The sequence below is a fragment of the Ovis aries genome, chromosome X (genome assembly GCF_016772045.2).
Source record: "Ovis aries strain OAR_USU_Benz2616 breed Rambouillet chromosome X, ARS-UI_Ramb_v3.0, whole genome shotgun sequence".
Taxonomy (NCBI): domain Eukaryota; kingdom Metazoa; phylum Chordata; class Mammalia; order Artiodactyla; family Bovidae; genus Ovis; species Ovis aries.
Window position 1 is genome coordinate 20,376,969 of NC_056080.1, and position 22,622 is coordinate 20,399,590.

The 22,622-nt window shown below is 41.7% G+C and overlaps 1 protein-coding gene across 1 annotated transcript in view; it reads left to right on the forward strand.

Moving 5' to 3' along the window:
* The window catches only part of PHEX (phosphate regulating endopeptidase X-linked), a 207,919-nt gene that overhangs the window by 46,391 nt on the left and 138,906 nt on the right, over positions 1-22,622 (forward strand). Inside the window, exons 6-10 of the mRNA XM_004021961.6 lie at positions 5,138-5,206; positions 7,724-7,840; positions 12,050-12,133; positions 13,337-13,482; positions 22,059-22,152. Of these exons, the coding sequence (XP_004022010.1) occupies positions 5,138-5,206; positions 7,724-7,840; positions 12,050-12,133; positions 13,337-13,482; positions 22,059-22,152 (510 nt within the window). The remainder of the gene's footprint in view (positions 1-5,137; positions 5,207-7,723; positions 7,841-12,049; positions 12,134-13,336; positions 13,483-22,058; positions 22,153-22,622) is intronic.

Here is a 22,622-nt window from a genome sequence, read left to right on the forward strand (position 1 = left end):
AGCTGATGTGTTTGAGCATGACCTGGCATTTTGAGTGCGGTGTGTGTTTGCTTTTAGGTATATCCCTGTTCATACCATTTTGTATGAGGGGCTATTCACACACCTGAAGTAACAGGTTAGAGCTACAGTCTTTCTAACCATGATGCAGCTGCTAGAAATTCAAGCATATATCTAGGTATTGGTAGGAACAGCTTTCTTCTGAGATCTGCATGAAGCCCAATGAACCTGATAACAAAAACTAGCATATCGATGGCTGCCAATGTTGTAAAATTTGTGAGTGTTGCTTTTGTTAGAAGTAGTTAAAACTCTAAAAAAAAAAATCCAGTTGAATATTTGGAGCCCATGAAGCACCTTTTAAGTTTTGTGGAACAGAATTTGAAAACCACTACCGTAGTGGGAAAAAGAGTAGGCTTTGGTTTTTAAAGAGATTGAGACTTGGCTTTGTGATCTACTCACTGAATGTCTTTGTGCAGGCTGTTTCACCTCTCTCAGTCTCATTTTCCCCAGGTGTAATGAAAGGTTGATTTGAATTTGCTTTTCGCTGTTGTTATGAGATTTCAATGGGATGACCTTGCTGACAATTCACAGGATAGATACTGGTGCACAGTAGCACATGGCAAAAGGTACCTTTCTCTTACATCATGATCAGGTGGCTTGTCAGAACCATTTAGGGAATGTTTCTCTTCAATTTTTGTGCCAAACATACATCTCAGATCTCAAAATCAGATGCACAAGAAACAGGCATTTTTCTTTAGTCAGTCTCATCTCTGTCGCTGAACTCCCACCGCACCTTCTAGTTGGAAAGTGAGCCAGTCTAGACCCTTCCTCACTTGGCAGCTACTTCATTTCTCAGCCTTCTCCTAAGGCAGTGATCCCCAACCCTTTTGGCACCAGGGACCAGTTTCTCGGAAGACCGTTTTTCCATGGACTGGGAGTGAGGGATGATTCAAGTCCATTACATTTATTGTCACTTTATTTCTATTATGATTATATTTGCTCCACCTCAGATATCAGTCATTAGATCCTGGCGGTTGGGGACCCCTGTCCTAGGAGACTGGAGACCCTGTGATCATCAGTTATCTATTTCTGAAAGGAAACCTGCCATCCCAGCCCCTGTGGCCCCTTCAGCTGTGCCTCTCTGCTGCTGGGGCCCTGGGCCCCCAACTCCTTCTCAAATCCTGCCATTTTCTAGGGACATTGACTGGTCTCTCTGCTCACAAGAAACTCTGACTTCTTTTACTGCCTCAAAGGTCTTCTTTCTGCTCTGGGAGAACTCTCTCTTAACCCTAAACTCTTCTCCCTCAATGCATTTAGACTTCCTTTTCCATCACATTCTATTGCTATGTTCTTCAATGTTCTAGGCTTTTCTCATCCCACAAACCCCTGGGGATAAGGGAAAAAAAAAAACCTGCTTTGGGAAGGCACATCACTGTGGGCATACTCTTAGGTGGTATCTTTGGGTGAAGAAAAAAGGCACTCTTCCAATGGGTATTCCCGTGCCGAGGACATGTGGTTTGGCAAGCTGGGGCTGCTCAAAGCTACATGATGGTGCTCTAAGTTCCCCCGTGGCAGGATGACACAAAATTTGCCACAGACTTAAATGGGAGAAAGGAAAAACAAAAATACATGAGATGGCAGATTAATGCCTCAGAATATATCTTGCTACATGTGTTTGGGTTCATTTTGTGTAAGGAGATAGCAAGAATGAGAATTTAAGGGACAATAAAAGACTTTGGAATATCTGTGATCCTGAAAGAGTGTTTGGAAGGTCAAAGTTGTGTCAGTATGTGTTACCAGAACAGCGACTTGAAGTGATCATCACCCAGCAGCCTGCATCTGTGCGACTCTTAGTAAAATCTGTAGGGATGATAAGGACAGACTCTCCTGGAGATAAAGTTTTTCTTTTTTGTCCTATAACTACATCATAATGTGTGAGATGTTTCTTCTTGTATTACTGTTTTGTTTCCTAACCTGTGTGTCATTTCAGTCAGAGAAAAAAAATTCATATTTCAGTTCAGGGTATCAGATTTCCTAAACATGTGTTTTGTTTTCTACTTGTAATATTAAGATCAGTTACAAATGCATGGATTAAAAAACCTCAAATAACATAGTGTCCTAATATTGGCCTCTTGAGAAAGTCTTTTGCCTCAAGTGTTTGTCTGTTTCTAGTTTTAGCTAACTAACCTTATTCAATTGGTTTCATATATAGAGAGGTTCCCTCGGAACTGTCACAATCTGAAGATTTAAAACAGGTCCGTTAACTTCACTTGAATTGTCTAAACTTTTACAATAAATGGATTTAACTTCACTTCATCAGAGGGAAGCTTTGGCTTTCTTGATATTGTCTACACAGTTTCCTTTCCTTTGAGACTAAAGCTCAAAAAATTCTCCAAGTGGTTCAACTCTAATTGAAAGCCAAAGCATCTTAATCATAATATCGTGTTTCATGTTCCTGGCTTACTTAATTTTTGGAAGAAGGGGTGGTGTATTGGGAATTGGAATATGATGAAGCCAGGCTGGCTTGTGACTTGGTTGTTTGGGGCCAATTAGAAAAGAAGGTTGAACACAATAATTTGAGGTTTTTAGCAATACACCCAGGCAAGGTCGATGTTATGAAAACATCTTTTCCCCCCACTTAGCTTAACTTTTTAATGTGTGGATAAGATTTAAGGTAGAAAATTTGATGTCAGGTTCAGTTTTATTCAGTCTTTGGGCAGTTGCTTATACTCAAGAAAGAACAGCCAGAAATTTAGAGGAAGTTCTGGAACTTTAAAATTTTTATTTATTTAAAATTTTACTTACAGTTAAATTCACTTTTTGTGAAGCACAAGTCTGTAAGTTTTTACAAACGCGTGGAGTCACAGAATCACCGCCATAATCAAGACAGACAATAGTTCATCCCATGGCTTCCCCCAGATTTACCTTGTGTTGCCCTTTTGAAATCACCCGCTCTCCCCACCTCTCTCCATCCCTGTAGTTTTGCCTTGTTTGGGGATGTGATTAAAATATGCCCATATTGTTGCATGTACCAGTAGTTCATCCCTCTTTATGGGTGAGTGTCACAGTTTATCCATTTGCCACTTGAAGGACATTTGGGTTGTTTCAGATTTTGGGCAATAATGAATAAAGTTACATGCAGGTTTCTGTGTGAGTAGAAGTTTTCATTTATCTTTGGTAAGTGGCTGGGAAGTGATATTGCTGGGTCATATGTATGTTCAGTTTTGTAAGAAGCTATCAGACTGATTTCCAAAGTGACTCTGTCATGTTGCATTCCCACCAACAGTGTATGAGCGAACTAGTTTTTCCACATTCTCACCAGTACTTGGCATTATCCGTGTTTTGTCTTTTTGGCCATGCCATGAGTCACGGGGAACTTAGTTCCCCAACCAGAAATTGAACCTATACCCCGTAGTGGAAGTGAGAAGTCTTAACCACTGGACTGCCAGAGAAGTCCCTGACATTATCAGTGTTTTGGTTTTTGTTTCTGCCATCCTAGTAGATGTATAGTGGTATTTTACTGTGGGTATCATTTACATTCTCTAATGACTAGTGATTTTAAGCATCCTTTCATAAATTTATTTTCCATTTGAATATTTTCTTGGGTGAAATGTCTGTTCAGATCTTTTGTCCAGTTTTAAATTGGGCAGTTTGTTTTCTTATTGAGTTATGAGGGTTCTTTATATATTCTGGATGCAAGTCCTTTGTCGTATATGTGATTTTCAGATATTTTCTCCCTATCTGTAGCTTATCTTTTTTATTCTCTTAACAGTGTCTTTCACAGAGCAAAAATGTTTAATGATGATGAAGTCCAATGTATTTTTTCCTTTATGTATCTGATTTTGGTGTCATATCTAAGAACTCTTCGTGTAACCCCAGGTCAAAGATTTTCCTATATGTTTTTTACTGGAGGTTTTATTTGTTGTTGCTATTCAGTCTCTAAGTTGTGTGCGACTCTTTGCGACCCCATGGACTGCAGCACTCCAGGCTTCCCTGTCTTTCGTTGTCTCCCAGTTTGCTCAATCAGATTCATGTCCATTGAGTTGGTGATGCCATCTAACCATGTCAACCTCTGTCCCCACTTCTCCTTTTGCCTTTCATCTTTCCCAGCATCAGGGTCTTTTCTAGTGAGTCATCTTTTTATATCAGGTGGCCAAAGTAATGGAGCTTCAGCCTCAGCATTAGTCCTTCCAGTGAATATTCAGGGTTGATTTCCTTTAGGATTGACTGGTTTGATCTCCTTGCAGTCCAAGGGACTCTCAAGAGTCTTTTCCAGCACCACAATTCAGAAGCATCAGTTGTTTGGCACTCAGCCTTCTTTATGGTCCAACTGTCTCATCCATACATGACTACTGGAAAAACCATAGCTTTGACTATACAGACCTTTGTTGGCAAAGTAATGTGTCTGCTTTTAATATGCTGTCTAGGTTTGTCATAGCTTTCCTTCCAAGGAGCAAGCTTCTTTGAATTTCATGGGTGCAGTCACCAATCCACAGTGATTTTGGAAGTTTTATTAGGTTTTATATGTAGTTCTAGATCCATATCATATTAATTTTTGTGCAGGTCATGAGGTCCGGTTTGAAATTCATTTTTTTGGCACATGGATATCTTATTATTCTAGCACATTTTTTGGAAAAGATTATAATCTTCTCTTTGGTTACCTTTAAGCTGCTGAAAGTTTTAATTCAAGAAATTATGCTATAATTTTCTCTAATAATAATTATACATATTTAGTTGTCTGATCATTATTTGTATTTTCATCACCTATTTTAAACTTTCCAGAGAGGGTTCTAAAGTTTGCAAAGATTTCTCAAAGTAAAATCACCTCTCTGGATTTTGTTTCTCCACCCATCAAATAGGGGGGACAATCAGATAATCCTATTTCAAAGTCATTTAGCTTTGACACTATTTAGTATTGTTAGAAACTCAAAAGGTTAGAAACCATGAATCAGGGAATCAGGGGCAGGTCTCTGATACTTGATAACTGTCATTGATTGCTGCAGCACCTGTTTGCTTTGAATTATTTCAGTAATGGTGACACATACTCAAAATATGGCAGGGATCCTGATCTCATGACTCATTAACATGTTACAGAAGAATTTTCAGTGCCAGCAGAATGCTTTGTTTTTTGTTTCAACAGCTGGACCAAGCGGCGCTCTCCCTAGCCGTGAGGGAAGACTACCTTGATAACAGCACGGAAGCCAAGTCTGTAAGTTTTCCTCATTCAACTCTGCATCTTGTCAGTCATTGTGAGGTTCATAAGTTGTTCTAAAATCCCTAACTCTTTACTCAAATGGAGCAGTGTGGGTGTTTGACAACCATTTCCCCAAATGTAGGAAACAAAGGGCTTTTATTTGGGCAGATAAATGGCCCTCCCTGTTTTCTGGAAGTCTGGAAATGCAGGCTGAGCACTTCTTGGGCCATGCCCTCATAGTTGAGTGGGGAAGACAGCACACCAAATGCGGTCACCTAGGAGTGGTCCTGCAGCCAGCCCTCAGAAGTGTGGACAGCTCTCAGTATATTGCAGAAGCGTGGGAATGGACACCCAGTTGACCAGCGGGTCCCAAATTGTATTGCTTAAGAATCATCTCGGAAGCTTCTATTAAATGTTGATTCTTGGGCCTCAGCCATGGGAAATCGGATTTAGTAGACGTGAAGTGGGGCCTAGGAATCTGTTTTTTTAAATTGGTGCCCCAGGTTAACGTAAGGTTAATGAGAACCAGATGGGATCAATCTGCTCAAACTTCTTGCTTTGGCTTGGAAACCTAGTCATTTCCTGGAGATTGGATTAGAGCTGGTTTATTCCTGACACTTTGAATTCATTTTGGAGCCTTTGTTGAACTTCCAAGGGAGCCTCGGGCCTGGGGGACCCTTGACCAGGGAGGCTCGAGTTTCTGGCCTGGCAGGGACTTCGATGGGGGAAGTGCTGGCTCTCACGGAGTCCCTGCTCCTTTGCTGAAAGGAAAGTCTGTATGTAGAAGGCCCTGAAGGGCAGGATCCTCAGCGACTTTCTGGCTGAGGACACTCATCAAAGAAGGTTGGCAAGTTTTCCTTCTTGAAATTGGACAGAACGAACTTTTACCAGTCTGGAGGCACTTCTTTTTCTACTTGGGTCACCACCTGATAGGCAGCCATGCTTGAAATGTTGTCCCTGTCCTGTAACCAGTCAGTCCTGTAGGCTCTGCCTTCAAAATATCTCTTCCCCCTGGTGCCTCCTTTGTCTCCCTACTGCTCTAGGGCAGATCCTTGTTGAGTCTCCTTTTAACTGCTCCCCCTCCCCTTCATTCCATTACCTCCTTAGCAGCACTTGGCAAGCTCTCAAAGTACACCTCCCAGTGTGCTTTTGCTCACAAGTTAGACTCTGTATTCCTTAGAGGGAGTTCAAGGCCTCTTTACAGCCTAGTCCCAAACCACTTTTGCTGTCTCACCTCTCTTTATTCTTCCCCCAACAAAGGCAGCTCGCACATCTCTCAGAAGGACGCCCCTGCTCCTGAATCTGTCCCCTTTAAAAAACTCTCTCCCTGGTTTCTCGAGGCTAGAATTCGCTAGTTCTTGAGTTTTCAAGCACTTAGCAGCTTCAGTAAAGACTTTATTTTGGTGTTGCTGGTGTTACAGTTAGTAATGACGTGTTTATCTCCCTCCCAGGATCACACACTGGGAACTAGACTTAAGTATTATTTGATTTTTCATCTGTACTCCCTCCATGTGCACAGAAGGCCTAGCAAGACATCTTGCATATGTGTTGATCGAATAAATATTTTTGGAATTTAACTGGAAATTGCAAAACATTTCTAATTATGACTCTCTGTGAGGCTTGCTTACTGATTAAACAAATATTTATTAAGGGCCTGCTATATGCCAAGCACTGTGCAGGTCTCGGAGTCATAAGCATTATAAGAATAGCTTTGCAGAATCAAGGTGTATATTAGGGAATCTTATTCCCATAGCATAACTATGAAACAGTTTAATACCTGGTGTGTTGAGTTCTTAAAATGTACCTGAAAGGAGAAGGGACCCACCCTCACCCCCTGACACACACACACAAGATTCCTCAACTCCCACAAAGTAAGGTCTTCCTCTCCAATAGTATGTGAATAGCCTGAAAATGGGTTCCTGAACATGCAGTGAGGAACTTCTGCATTTGCTTGATTTCTCTTCGTCATTCTTCTCATCTTTCCTTTCCTTTCTCCCTGAGCTAGTGAGGAGAACTTGGTAAAAACCTACAAAATGGAAAAAAAAAAAAAAACATTCGATTGCTGGTCTTTTGTTTTTAGTGTGGAGATGGGTAAATTGAGCTGGAAGAAAATAAATCACAGTTCCCACTAGTCTTCATGGTGATCATGCCTCCTGCTTTTAGCAACCAGTTCTTTCCCATTTTTTTTTTTTAATATTAAAGCCTCACTTGCCTGGAAAGAGGAGTCGACTCATTTGTAGATGTTTCGTATATCCTTAATATTACTGGTTGCCAGAAAACAAGTTCTCGTGATTCTTGGTGGCCGGACATTTCTGTCTATCATGGAAACAGTACCCAAGTAGCCATCATTCTTCTTTGTCCCAAAGTGGTAGATGAGTGGTTGGCATTGCATAATGCTCATACCATACTTTGAGTACAGAGTGAAAATGATGGGCATTTATTTCCACCTGCTGTTTCTGCTCTTCTGTGTTCCTCAAACATACTTCCCTAATAGACTCTTGTCATGGTCCCTTGCTTCTTTATCTCTTACAGTATCGGGATGCCCTTTACAAATTCATGGTGGATACTGCTGTACTTTTGGGAGCTAATAGCTCCCGAGCAGAGCATGACATGAAGTCGGTGCTTAGGTTGGAAATAAAGATAGCTGAGGTAAGTCTTCATCTAAAATCTTTTTCTTTTCCTTCTCCTTATTTTAACGGTGATATATCTTGCATGAGAATATATATGAAAAATCATTTTGTGGCATTGTCCTTTGGGTCCAAGATAGAACTCATAGCACCCCTCTCTGGGAAGTAGCAGGAAGAAAAACCATAACAGAGAGAAGAACTCTTCTTCCGCCTCTGCTTGAAGCCCAGTCAGTGTCCACGTGCTCGTCAGCAGTGGACAAAGAACAGCAGCAGGGGGAGGCTCTCTCTGTTTTCCCAGGGAAATGCCTGTTTGGCCTCAACTGAAGAATATGCATTTGATAAATCCGTATGAATTTGGCTTAAGTGGAAAGTTATTTTTAGTCTAGTTTACTCTTTACACCATTCTGATGCAGAATCAGTCTCATCTAAGACTGAGGCTTTGGGAAGTCTAGTCACATAATTTGATGTAGAAAGTGTATAGGGCAGGCTGGTAAGTATGTATTAGTTCTTATACCCAGCCCTGGTTTTCATTCTTTTCTTGCCCTACTTTCATGAATGTCATTGTGTCATATGCTGTGTTCTGTGTAAATCACCTTTTTTTTTTAAAAAAAAATTTTATTTTATTTATTTATTTTTAAAGTCTTTAATTCTTACATGCATTCCCAAACATGAACCCCCCCTCCCACCTCTCTCCCCACAACATCTCTCTGGGTCATCCCCATGCACCAGCCCCAAGCATGCTGCACCCTGCGTCAGACATAGACTGGCGATTCAATTCTTACATGATAGTATACATGTTAGAATGCCATTCTCCCAAATCATCCCACCCTCTCCCTCTCCCTCTGAGTCCAAAAGTCCGTTATACACATCTGTGTCCTTTCTCCTATCTTGCATACAGGGTCGTCATTGCCATCTTCCTAAATTCCATATATATGTGTTAGTATACTGTATTGGTGTTTTTCTTTCTGGCTTACTTCACTCTGTATAATTGGCTCCAGTTTCATCCATCTCATCAGAACTGATTCAAATGAATTCTTTTTACTGGCTGAGTAATACTCCATTGTGTATATGTACCACAGCTTTCTTATCCATTCATCTGCTGATGGACATCTAGGTTGTTTCCATGTCCTGGCTATTATAAACAGTGCTGCGATGAACATTGGAGTACATGTGTCTCTTTCAATTCTGGTTTCCTCGGTGTGTATGCCCAGCAGTGGGATTGCTGGGTCATAAGGTAGTTCTATGTGCAATTTTTTAAGGAATCTCCACACTGTTCTCCATAGTGGCTGTACTAGTTTGCATTCCCACCAACAGTGTAGGAGGGTTCCCTTTTCTCCACACCCTCTCCAGCATTTATTGCTTGCAGATTTTTGGATCGCAGCCATTCTGACTGGTGTGAAGTGGTACCTCATTGTGGTTTTGATTTGCATTTCTCTAATAATGAGTGATGTTGAGCATCTTTTCATGTGTTTGTTAGCCATCCATATGTCTTCTTTGGAGAAATGTCTATTTAGTTCTTTGGCCCATTTTTTGATTGGGTCGTTTATTTTTCTGGAATTGAGCTGCATAAGTTGCTTGTATATTTTTGAGATTAGTTGTTTGTCAGTTGCCTCATTTGCTATTATTTTCTCTCATTCAGAAGGCTGTCTTTTCACCTTGCTTATATTTTCCTTTGTTGTGCAGAAGCTTTTAATTTTAATTAGATCCCATTTGTTTATTTTTGCTTTTATTTCCAGAATTCTGGGAGGTGGATCATAGAGGATCCTGCTGTGATTTATGTCTGAGAGTGTTTTGCCTATGTTCTCCTCTAGGAGTTTTATAGTTTCTGATCTTACATTTAGATCTTTAATCCATTTTGAGTTTATTTTTGTGTGCGGTGTTAGAAAGTGATCTAGTTTCATTCTTTTACAAGTGGTTGACCAGTTTTCCCAGCACCACTTGTTAAAGAGATTGTCTTTACTCCATTGTATATTCTTGCCTCCTTTGTCAAAGATAAGGTGTCCATATGTGTGTGGATGTAAATCACCTTTTAAATTCTTTCAGGCTCATGGTGGAGACAAAAAGACCTAAGAACAAACTTGAGGGAGACTAATGAGAAATCCTAAATGGTTAGCTTTGTTCAAAGAATAATTTTTCTAGAAGAACCAAAGTATAAAATCTTTATACGTCCTCAGGACTGGATGGAACACATATGATGAAATCTGCTTGGGGAGATATACTGTAGTGAAAAAAAAATGATACTTTTATCAAGAAGTGGTGGTGTATTTGTTGGTAGTCTTTTATAATAGAAGTTGGTAAAATTCTTGAAGTGCTTAGGAGTCCAAGCGCTGTTTGGTTTTGTGTTTGGCGAGGTGTTGTGGGGTGGCAAGGTGGAAGCGGGCTGATGGACAGGGTCTGGAGGAGTTGGCCTCTTGGCTGGCGTGGTGTACATGTGTGTCTTTCTCCAGACCCCCTAGTCACAGCACATACAGTACATACAGTCCCTTCCTGTGTGTCACCTTTGAAGATGGCAAAGACTGCTGCAGATGTTCTGGAGTCGAAGACTGGACCTCTCTGCTGTGTCTAGAGGCCATCTGGATTCCCTTCCCAGGCAAATTGGAGACCCAGAGACCTCATTTGGACTGAAGCTCTGATACAGCGGGAAAGGCCTTGCCCTGAGCCAGGGATCTGAACCAAAAAGGGAACTCAAAACAGCTGGGCCGAGGCAAGACTGGGAATGGTCAAGAGGCTAAATGAAATGACAAATCCGTGGGGTGGAGGAAGGAGCTGGCAGAGCTGAAAACAGCTCTAAGGCCAAAGGGCTCCAACCTGGGCCTATGAGTCTGAGTAGAGTGAGGAAGAGTGTGGACATTCTCTGAAGCAGTGATTGAAATGGAGGCAGGAGGTTGCCTGTGAGCTACAGGAAGTCTCTCCATGGATGGTGAGGAGGGAGAAGCTGAGGGCACTGAAGGGAAGAGGCGGCAGATGTCTGCCACTCAGCCTTCTGTGAGTTTATCTTGACAAATCCATGGCGCTTGGGGTTTTTGCCAGCTGATAATACTCATCTGTATATCTTACATCCCAGGTCATTAGGGACCTTCAGAATTAGTGGGGCACATCATCCCAGGCAGACTTCTAAAGCTGGGGAGACAGGACAACTTCGCCAAGCCCCCCAGAAGTCCTTGTAAACACAGCCATGAAGTGTGCATTCAGCTAATCCCAACTAGAGAGATGCGTGCCTAAGGGGAGGTCTTGTTGATGGCATAGCCCCTGGGATTGGAGCCAAGTGGAGTTTAATTGGAAAGACTTGCAACAGAAAATGAATTACAAGCGAAGTCTTGACTTCCGGTTCAAACCATGAGGTTAGTGATAGTGGACAGGAGTGCAAGGGTAGGAGAGTCCTGTGTGAGTTGGAAGGTGGCAAGTTTAATGCAGGGGAATCAGATGATGGAGGGCCTGAAGGCAAAATCATGATGTGTTGAGTGGTATGAGGAGCTACTGCCTGTTTGCAGAAGTGATTAAGATGGCCCTTGAGGAAGATGATTGTTTCTGCTCTTCTCAGATTAAATATGGCAGAGCCTAGAAGCTTCGATTTGATGTTGCCAAAATTACCAGGAGCACACGTGTTGGGAATGGGAGTGTGAAGGGTCAGGGCTGGAGAAGCAGATGTGGAAATATGTCTGGGTGGTAACTGAACCCATACCTTCAGCAGTGGGGCCAGGGAAATTTCTGGGCCAGAGAAACCAGAGAGGAGAAGGGACGTGAAGGATGAAACTGTTGACCCAACAATCACCGGTGGCAGTGCTGTTCAGATAGTCTAGTGCTCTTAGCGAGAACATTCCCCTGGGAATGAAGGGTTGGTCTGTAGTTTATGAACTGTAGAGGCTGTTACCTGGATACTACCTGTGGACAGGGGATGTTTGTCTCAAATTGCCTGATCTTAGCATGGCTATCTACCCCAAGCCAGTAATAGATTTTATCCATCCACATGAAAGGTTAGGGAGGGATTTGAGTAGTTATTTTTGTACCAAGTCCAATGTTTCACACTGAACAGGAAAGGAAAGTTTCTTTTTATTTTCTTAATCCTGGCTAAAGTGATTTTTTTCCCCCTCCTCTCTCCCAGGTTCGACACCACACCAAAATCTTGAAAAAGTTTATGATATGATACAGATGTTTTGGCACATGTAGGAAGTAGCTATGCAGTTAGAAATGGTTTGTTTGAAAAAAAATAACCAAAGTTTCTTTCCACCAGATAATGATTCCACATGAAAACCGAACCAGTGAAGCCATGTACAACAAAATGAATATCTCCCAGCTGAGTGCTATGATTCCCCAGGTTAGTGAAAGCAGTCCAGGAAATTGTATTTCAACTGGTCAATTGACAAGCAATTCTGTTTCATCTGTGTGTCAAATTTTGCCTCATAAAAGCTACCATTGGTCTTCTTGCTCATCGCCATCTCTGTCAGTCATCACATAAAATATCCCTTGTGTATTCATTGGGATGCTGTCTGCTCTATGGAACAGAAAACTTTTCCAAGAGTGGCCTAAAAACTTAAAGCCTATTTCCTTATATAGACAAAAGTCTAGACATAGGTTGCTGTTGGTGTTGGTTTAGCTGTTGCCCAACGTTGTCAAAGATCCAAGTTCTTTCTTTCCACTCCACTCTTTTTAGCATGTTGGCTTTTTGACTGCATATTTGATGACTCAGGGTTGTAAGGTGGCTGCCATAGCTGCATATGTTACATCTGTCTTCAGAGCAGGAAGAAGGGGCAAGCCCCAGTATGGGCCATGTTTAACTCTTCTACCAGGAAAAACCAAAGCCTTTCCACGTGTCATCCCTTTATTTCTTACTGAGTAAAACTGGGGCATGTGGGACTACCTCCTTACAGGGTAGGCTGGGCAAGTGAGTGACTGGCTTTCCATTTCACTAGTGGAGGCAGGCAGGGGAGCAAAGAAAAGGAAAAGCCTGGAAAGGACTTTCTAGGTAGCCAGGTCAAAATGCCAAGACAGTGATGCTATGAAGGGGAGACATGTGTTACTCTGTGTTGTTGTTTGCTTCCCTCTGTGTAAGAAAGGCTGTGCCAGAGGGAGGAGCAGAAATGTCACGGGGCATCTATGTCTATGGGGACAAGAGAGTGAATGAGTGCGGAATGGGGCCGAGTACAGGGAGAAGGGAGGTGAGTGCTACTGCAAGAGGGATGAAGAGAGAGAGAGAGCAGGAGGGAAGGTGGGAGGAGGAGAGGGGAGGATGAGCGTGCAGGAGGGGCCAGGGACGTGAGTGCATGTGCTGCTGGGTATGTGCACACACGTGGTCCATACGCAGATAGCACAGACACGTGTTCCACTTATGCTTCAGCCAGCAAGTCTGATCTGGGTGGCAGTGATCAGGCATTTATCTTCTAGATTTGAGCAGTTGGATGTTTATTTGGTCTGAGATCACAAGCCATGGATTACATTCTACTGACCTGGTTGCCTTCCTCCTTGATTGTTTCCCAGCAGAGGTTCTCTCACTGTGTTTTTTTGTCTTTCTCTTCCTCAGTTCGACTGGCTGAGCTACATCAAGAAGGTCATCGACGTCAGACTCTACCCTGAACTAAAAGACATTGGCCCCTCAGAGAACGTGGTGGTCCGTGTCCCTCAATACTTTAAGGATTTGTTTAGGATATTAGGCTCTGAGAGGAAGAAGTAAGAGCTTTCTTGTGCATTTTACTGTGACTTTTATTTTTCCTTTGAAATTATAAGGTCTTCCCCCTCGTGTCCTTTGAAAACTATTTTTAAAGAAAGTTATATCAAAAAGTCTTGGGGAAAGTTGTGGTGTCCTTTATGACAAACAAGCTGAGACCATCATCTGGTGTAGTTTATTTACTACAATGGCAACAAATATACAATGTTTTTCCCCTTATTTCTGATCTTTCTCCATATTCCCTCTGAAAGCCTAAATTGTTTATTAGTTTTGGAAGCTAGTTATATAGTGATGTTATTTTTTGAGATTTCTATATGAACATCTTTGTTTTTCCTCTACTTCATTCTTGGTCTTTGGCTGTTTTTTTCTTCCTTCTTCTTTTAAGTCAATAAGTCACTTTGTGTCAATAAACGGAAGGCTTCCCTGGTGGCTCAGATGGCAAAGCATCTGCCTGCAATGCGGGAGACCTGGGTTCTATTCCTGGGTCGGGAAGATCCCCTGGAGAAGGAAATGGCAATCCACTCCAGTACTCTTGCCTGGAAAATCCCATGGACGGAGGAGCCTGATAGTCTAGAGTCCATGGGGTTGCAAAGAGTCAGACACGACTGAGCAACTTCACTTCACTTCACCAATACTGAAAAGACTTAAGACCACTCAGAAAGCTGTAGAAAAATTAGACTGGTGAAAGACTGTCAGGAACTGTCAGGTTTTTCTTTTTTTAAACAATATTTTAGAATTTGTTGCTTTGTTCCTTTGGCACTACAAAGCAAGGAAATTCTAAAAATGTTCAGGAAAGATAATTTTTAATTGGCATGTAGTTGATTTACATTGTTATGTTAATTGCTGCTGTACAGCAAAGTGATTCAGTTCTATCTCTATATACATTTTATAATATTCTTTTTCATTATTGTTCATCATAGGATATTGACTATAGTTCTCTGTGCTATAGAGTAGGACCTTGTTGTTTCTCCATTCCATATATAAAAGCTTACATCTGCTAACTGCAGCCTCCTACTCCATCTCTCCCCCAACCCCTTCGCAACCATTAGTCTGTTCTCTATGTCCATGATTCTATTTTTATTTCATAGATAGTTTCATTTGTGTCATATTTTAGATCAGGAAAGAGAAGTTTGCATCCTCATGAAGCCATTCAGATTTGACTACAGAAAATGAAGCACAGGAAGGTCAAAGAGTTCACAATCACAGTTTAATAAGCTAATTGCTGAACCATGATTAAAAATCATATTTTATTTTAAAAAATATTTGTTTGACTGTGTCAGGTCTTAGTTGCAGCATGTGGGATCTAGTGTCCTGACCAGAGATCAAACCCAGACCCCCAGCATTCAGAGCATGGCGTCTTAGCCACTGGACTACCAGGGAAGTCCTCCAAACCATAATTACTTATTTGGACTTAGACAAGGTTATGTTGCCAGGAATTATGTGAAAAAAAGAGGCACCTGGAGAAGTCCTGGAAATAAAATTTAGCATCCATCCCCACCTATGAAAACATTTAGACAGGTTTGAAGAGCTCTTCTTTTTAAGATGCTATTTTCTTAAAATAAAAACTATGTGTTGTTCATTGAAGAAAGCATACGGAAAAGTAAGCCCACAGAAAAGGGAGAGTAGAAATAATAAATTCATTTCAGATTCTGTGTGGGGTGAAACCTTGATATTCCAAGTGTGATCTGTGGATCAGTAATGCCAACAGCATCACCTTGGGCCTCTGGTAAAAATACAGATTCTAGCAGTCGTCCTCTATAGATCTGGAGCGAGGCCTAGAAATCTGTATTTTAACAAGCACCCCAGGAATCTTATGATTAGTTTTTTTGGGGAGATTCACTGCTTTAAAAACTTTTTCATGTGTACTTCCTAGCTCTGAAATTTTGTAAAATATGACCCCAATGATTTTGTACTCCTGTGCCATTGAGTTACTCAACACTTTTTAAATTGTGGTAAATTGAAAGATGGAGTTTCCATCCTATGTATGCATTCTCCAGAACTTAATGAGTTGGTTTCTTCCAGTGTCTGTATTATCTTCAGTTGTAAATTAGTAGGTAATTTTTGAAACTATACTCATTTTATTTCCACAAAAGCCTTATTGACAACCAGGGAATAATAGATTGGGCCTTGGTTTACTGTATTAGATAATCTCTTTGGTGGTGATTACGCTTTAGAACTGCAGGATCTGTCATGACAAAAGGGGCCAAGAAAGACTATGACTGAAGGGAGATTTTAATCTGGTTCTTATCAAAATGATAATTTAGATGTAAGCATAGTGAACTACAGTGGAAGAAATGTAAATAGAAAAATTAACTGCAGACATCATGTCCGTAACATAAGATGATTTGCAGATATTTTGAAACTTTCAACTCTCTGTCACATAGTTTGCTCTTTAGCAACTGATTCATCAAAAACAACTTGTATTGTGTGTATGTTGAGATTTCAAAACACTGTATTCTTCTTGAGAATTTTGAGAACACTTTATTTGCAGAGCACAGTAAGTTTTTTTAAAGACCACGTTTATTTATTTTTAAACTGCTTTTTTTTATCTATTATTTATTTATTTTTGACTGCATTAGGTTCTTTTTGCTTTGGATGGGGTTTATTTGTGGCAAGCAGGGGCTATTCTTCGTTGCTTTGTGCGAGCTTCTCATTGTGGTGGCTTCTCTTGTTGTGGAGAACTGGCTCTAGAGTGCACAGGCTCAGGAGTTGTGGCATGTGGGCTTAGTTGTTCCACAGCATGTGGGATTTTCCCAAACCAGGGATTGAACCCATGTCCCCTGTTCCCTGCATTGGCAGGCGGATTCTTATCCACTGCACCACCAGGGAAGTCCCCACAGCAAGTTTTTTAGACTGCTGACCATCTTTGATCCTCTCCTTGGGTTGTAGCACAAGAGTGGTCAAGGAAATGTGCCCTTGGGTTCCCATAGTTACTTTATTAGTCAGGACATACCAGTCACTGTAATAAGCACCTCTACACTTACTGGTTTGTATCATGACGATTGTACCCTGTGCTTCTGGAATGTCCAGCACAGCTGTCCCTGTAAGGCAGCTTTCCTCCAAGCAGGGACTCAGGGACTCAGACTCCTTCCATCATGTGGTTCTGCCTTCATCTGGCTTTTTGGAATCTTCTCCATTCAGCTGCTGGATAGGGAAAGAGCGTAGAGGATTGCATAGGAGGTTTTATAGGAAGGCCTTGAAGTGGTATGTGTCCATTCCGTTGACCAGAACTCAGTCACATGACCAATTTAACTGCAAGAGAAGATGGGAAATAGAGTCTAGCTTTGTGCCCAAGACCGAAATATCAAAGAAATTATCTAATTTTTTGGTTTGCTCCTCTCCTTCACCCCCATGAAACAGTAAACATTTGATGGTGGACACTCCTGTAATTGTTTTTATAACATCATGGCCTAGTATGGTACTTCTCACATAGAAGATTCTTCCTAAAATTTCTAGAAGTTAACCAGATGGCCTCATGACCACCATCTGGGAGGTGACATAGAAGCAGGACTCCAAAGGATAAGGAGGAGTTTTTCAGGTAGGGGAGAGTGGAAAAGGAAGATGTTGAGCATGTTGGGTGATGAGACTAACATTAACCTGGATGTTGCCTTTGAGGGGTTTCTGGACCTTCCTAGCAGTCCAGTGGTTAAGACTGTGCTCTTCCACTGCAGAAGGTGTGGGCATGATCCCGGGTCAGGGAACTAAGGTTCCACATGCTGTGCAGCACGGCCAAAAAGAGAGAGAGAAAGAAAAAAAAAAAAGAGGCAACAATTTCTGATTCAGTAGATCTTGGGGGAGGCCAAGGAATTCTCAGGTGATGCTGACGCTGCATACCTCTGGGCAGCCTCTAGGGTTTAGGAAGAGCTCTTCAGCTTTGAGAACCTTTGAGAGGTACCTGTTTGGCTTACCTCAGATGGTTTGGCTCAGAGAAGCAAATGCAAGCTGTGGAATCTGAAGATCCAAATGTTAGTCCTAGATTTGACACTTGCTTAGAAGTCCTTTGACCTTGGATCTTTGTTTTATTTGTCTGAAAATTGGAATAATAATAATAACCACCCCATAGCATTGTCTTGAGGCTCAGAGAAGATCTTCATGACCTTTTTTTTTTTTAATGATCTCTTAAATGCAATACAGTACACATATAAGCTGTCACTAATTGACAACAAGGGTGAGAAAAATCTTTAAAAAAAATCTCCTTCGTCAGAGGCTTTGGGAAATGATTTCTTGTTGCTCTCTTTGTGGTGGATTCTCTCTCTCTCGAGCCTCTGTTTTCCTCTACTTTATTGATTGCCATTTGGGGGAAATTACCATACTGCTGAAAATGCTTTTTGAAAAGAGAAAGATACTATGTGTTATTTTTAAGGACTATTGCTGATTCTTCTTTTTGTTTGGTTTTTTGAGCGTTAAGCGGCAGTCGTTCAGTCATTCCGGTCAGATCTGTTCCTGGCGTGGTAATATTAGCACTCCAGAGCTGTGCTCCCCAGCGCTCTGTCAGCTATTTATAATGCTGGAGCAGCTCATCAGCGCCATCGTCTCCCTGTGCGAGCTTCCCTGCTTCTGGCTTCCAGCTGTCAGAGGCGCTGTGGTCTTATAATGCCTTGCCTATGGAGCCCTCACACACTGTTCTTTCTTCATACCCACAGATTTTTGGAAAGTGCCTTTGTTGGAGGGTTTTGACTGACCAGGAAATCTTTGTGGAACAAGAGGGGTTAATCTGTCCATGTGTGGCATGAGGAAAAGCAGAAGCTTTTGAGTCAGACATATCTTAGGCTTGTCTTAGCCTTCTTTGCATTCCTCGTGGCGTCTGGGAGGATACTTGGCCAACACTGAGCTCTTGGTGTCTTGCTCAGGATTAGGGATGTGAACTCAAAAGATCCAAAGGAATGACCTGAAACTACATGCTTATTACACCTGTTCTCCAACTTGGTTACACCCTGGACTTAGCTGGGGCTCTTTAAAAATAATATTTGTCCTGGGTCTCATCCTAGAGACACTGATTGAATTGGCCTGGGCATCTGGTGATTGTAAATTGGAGACCGACTGAGTATGTGATCCTGAGGCGTTACTTCATGGTTCTAGGCCTCAAGTTCCCTGTCATGTAAAATGCATACAAGGACATCTCTCCTGTAGCGGTGCTGTGGGAGTTAGAGGTAATACAAGATGCCTTAAGCACTGTGATTTCAAGGGAGCAGGAAAGGCAGAAAAATCTAAGACCCCAACATAGCTGCATCATGCTGTGTCTTTACTGCCACCATCGGGCCCCATCCTAACTGCTTCCCCAGTTAATCTGGTGCATCGCAACCACCTTGAGGGAATAGCTTTGGAATTCATGTAAGCATATCTGCCGGAGAAGGCAAACCCCACTCCAGTACTGTTGCCTGGAAAATCCCATGGACAGAGGAGCCTGGAAGGCTGTAGTCCATGGGGTCGCTGAGGGTTGGATATGACTGAGCGACTTCACTTTCACTTTTCACTTTCATGCATTGGAGAAGGAAATGGCAACCCACTCCAGTGTTCTTACCTGGAGAATCCCAGGGACGGGGGAGCCTGGTGGGCTGCCGTCTCTGGGGTCGCACAGAGTTGGACACGACTGAAGCGACTTAGCAGCAGCAGTAAGCCTATCTGCTGGCCACGGATCTCCTTTGAATCTGTACGTAGGGATCCAGCACAGCTCTCACACCCCGGAAGCAGTGTTCTAAGGTTGAAGAGCCTACAGACCTTGCATTAGAGTTGATCTCTGCCCCTTTAACATTCTAGATATTGGACCCTAGTTGCCGCCTGCATCTTCCCGGCTGTAGCTGGCCTTTCTGCCCAGCTCTGTGAGTGATGAACTTGCTCACCATCCCCGCCCACACATAAGCTATTTCTCCATTATTTAGCCTCGGAGAGGCTAAGTTCTTGCTCCAGAGTTTATAGTCCCACCCCACACCCTGAAGCCTTCCTGGCCCAGGGCCTGTCCCTCTCCTGAGGCCTACTGTCATCCCTCAGTTTGAGGCAGGCAATCTTCCAGCCAGCTCTCTGGCATGCAGCTGTGGGTACTAGGGTCTGTCACATCATTGCTATGTGCTTGCCTGTTTCCCCTGCTCAGTTGAAAGCTCCAGGAGATCAGGGACTATAGCTTCCTCACCTTTCTGTCTGCCAGCACTTAGAACTATTTGTATGTATCAGGTGTTCAGGAGGTGCTGAATGAGCGAATGTACTTACCATGTATCCCATTCAATGGAAAAACCCATTTCTATGAACAAGCTGAAATCTGAAGTCCCATATCCCCCAGCTAGACTTTTAAGTTCTCTGAATGTAGGCGTGAATTCCTATTTCTTTGCATTCCTCGTGGCAAATGGGAGGATACTTGGCCAACAATAAGTGCTCAGTGAGCACTTGTCTTGCTCAGGCTTAGGGATGTGAACTCAAAAGGTTCAAAGAAATGACCTGAAACTACATGCTTATTGTAGTGCCTCAGAAGAGCAAGGACAAGGGCTAGACTTTGCTGATGAGAGTGGCGATCTCTGAGGGGAAGTGTGCATACTTCAACAAGATCCACGGGGTCTGAGAAGAAATGTTTTTAAAATTGTTTGAAAAAAGTTTATTTATTTGGTTCTGCTGGGTCTTCATGGCTGCACGGGCTTTTCTCTTGTTGCAGCAAGTGAGGGCTGCTCTTTAGTTGCGGTGCACAGGCTTTTCTTTGTGGTGGCTTCTCTTATTGTGGAGCACAGGCCCTGGGGCACATGGACTTCAGTCCCTGCGGCCCACGGGCTCAGTAGTTGTGGCTCCTGGGCTCTAGAGCATAGGCTCAATACTTGTGGCGCACAGGCGTGGTTGCCCCATGGCATATGAGATCTTCCCAGATCACGGATCAAACCTGTGTCTCATGCATTGGCAGGCAGATTCTTTACCACTGAGCCACCAGGGAACCCCAAGGAGAAAATTTTAAAACTTCTATGTATCATTCTTTCTATTGAAAACAATAGCTAGGCTCTATTAGTTTTGCTGTATAGATAGCCTTGAACCCTTCATTTGATCTATATACCCTATATGAGAGTGGGCAGTGTTACCTTCACTGATTAGTTTTTATTCCATATATTGAAAATAATCTCAAGTCATTTACATATACCTATATATTTATGAATTTTACTACTGGTTCAATCCTCACAAAATGAGCAAATGATTGAAAAAAATTCTTGTAGAGAAACAGGAATTGAAACTGTTATTAATGGTATAAGCACAAAGTGAATGGGAAGAAAATGTCAGAAGTGGCCCTTCTCCCACTCTAGTTATGCCGTCTTGGTTGGCCAGATGACAAGATAAAAACAGTGGTGTTCTAACCAGATCTGGGAAGGATATGGTCGCAATATTTTGAAATAGTCAAGACGACTATATGGGATGCTGATTTACATTGACTGTTGTTGTGTTAACCTAATCCTATATGGATAATGTGTATTGAAGAATTAGCTAAAAGTGTTTGAAGGATTAATTAAGGACTTTGGAAAACATCTTTATTTCATTTTATCTTTCAAAATTTCTATATTTGTTGAAGACATTCCTGATATGTTAGCCCATTAGTATATCTCTATATAAATTAAAAGAGCTATACATATGTTGGGTGTATACACTGAAATATATTTAGTTGCTAAGAGTGAATGTCCACTGAGTTAAGATGCCATGCAAATGAGAGTGTGGGTTATTCTTGATTGGCCAGTCACCATTATCATGTCACACTGCTCTCACATGGCTGGCTGGCTGACCCCAAGAGCCATCTCAAGAATATGTGTTATTAGTCACCATGGTAATGGCACAGCTGGGAGGGGATGGGTCATTAAAAATTCATCATCACTATTGAGTTGGAAATTAACTCAGATCACACATACTTTTGAGGTCAAGGTGCCTTTTGCTTATAGAAAAAGGCAGAAATTAAGAAAATGTAATGGATTTTTAAAAATATATGTTGTGGATATTATGAGTGTGTGGGGTTGTTTATGTGTTTGGAAGTGAACAACAATAAGAAAACCTGAAATTTACTCTGTCAAACATTTTGTTAGTTATTTTAACTTCACAATAACCCTGTAAGGTAGAGGTCATCCTCATTATATGACAAAGAAAGATGAAATCAATGAACTTAAGTGACTTGCCCAAACTCCCACATCTAGTAGGTATCGAACAAGGGTGCATATCTAGATAATTGGCATTAGCCAGTATATTGCATTTTGTTTCCAAAAGTTAATAATCCATCTGTATTTTGTCAAGTCGCCTAATAGTTGGAAGGTATCAACAATTTCTAGGCATGAAAGCATGGATAACAGTGGACTCCATGTCATGAGTGGGAAAGCAAAATGTTCATGCTGAGACCTGGGGCTGGAATTTTCGTATCATCTGTCTGTGTTAGGTGGTGAAAAGCAAGCCATTTTTGGTTGAGCTTGTTGACATTGTATCATCTGATGTCATTTCTCAAGTGAAAGTTCTGCAGTTTTGTATGAGCAAAAGGTCCCTCCATGGAGCTTTGCCAATAGATTTTCCCAAGGTGTTCTGCAAAGCATCAGATATCAAGCTTAGTACAATAAATGTGTTCTCTTTCTGTTAACAGGACCATTGCCAACTATTTGGTGTGGAGGATGGTTTATTCCAGAATTCCAAACTTAAGCAGGCGCTTTCAGTATAGGTGGCTGGAGTTCTCACGGGTAAGTTTTAAGACGATTGCAGTGTTACATCACTGGATAACTTTACATGCCAGAACAGTCTGTATATTAACTAATCCAATAAACATCATCTTTAGGTATTGGGCAGAGGGAATTTTACAGCTCAAGTTCTACTTTTTTTGGCTTTATTTCTTTTTATTGAGGTAAACCTTACATATAATAAAGTATATTCAAGCTCTTCTTTGATGAAGGTATATAAGGATATTTAGGGTAATACTTGAGACCATCATGTTTTCACCCTCCCCTTCTTACCAATTTATTCCCCTTTCCCCAGTGTTTTAAGTGGGTCACTATAATTATAATTTTAATATTTCTTAGTGATATATTTGTAACTGTCTTTCGTTTTCAGTATTCTGAATATTCAGAATATGCATGCTATATGTATTAGATGGTAAAGTTTCATCTTCAATTTAGGGGTAGTGTTTTGTCTCTAGCTTGATCTTCAGTCTTTT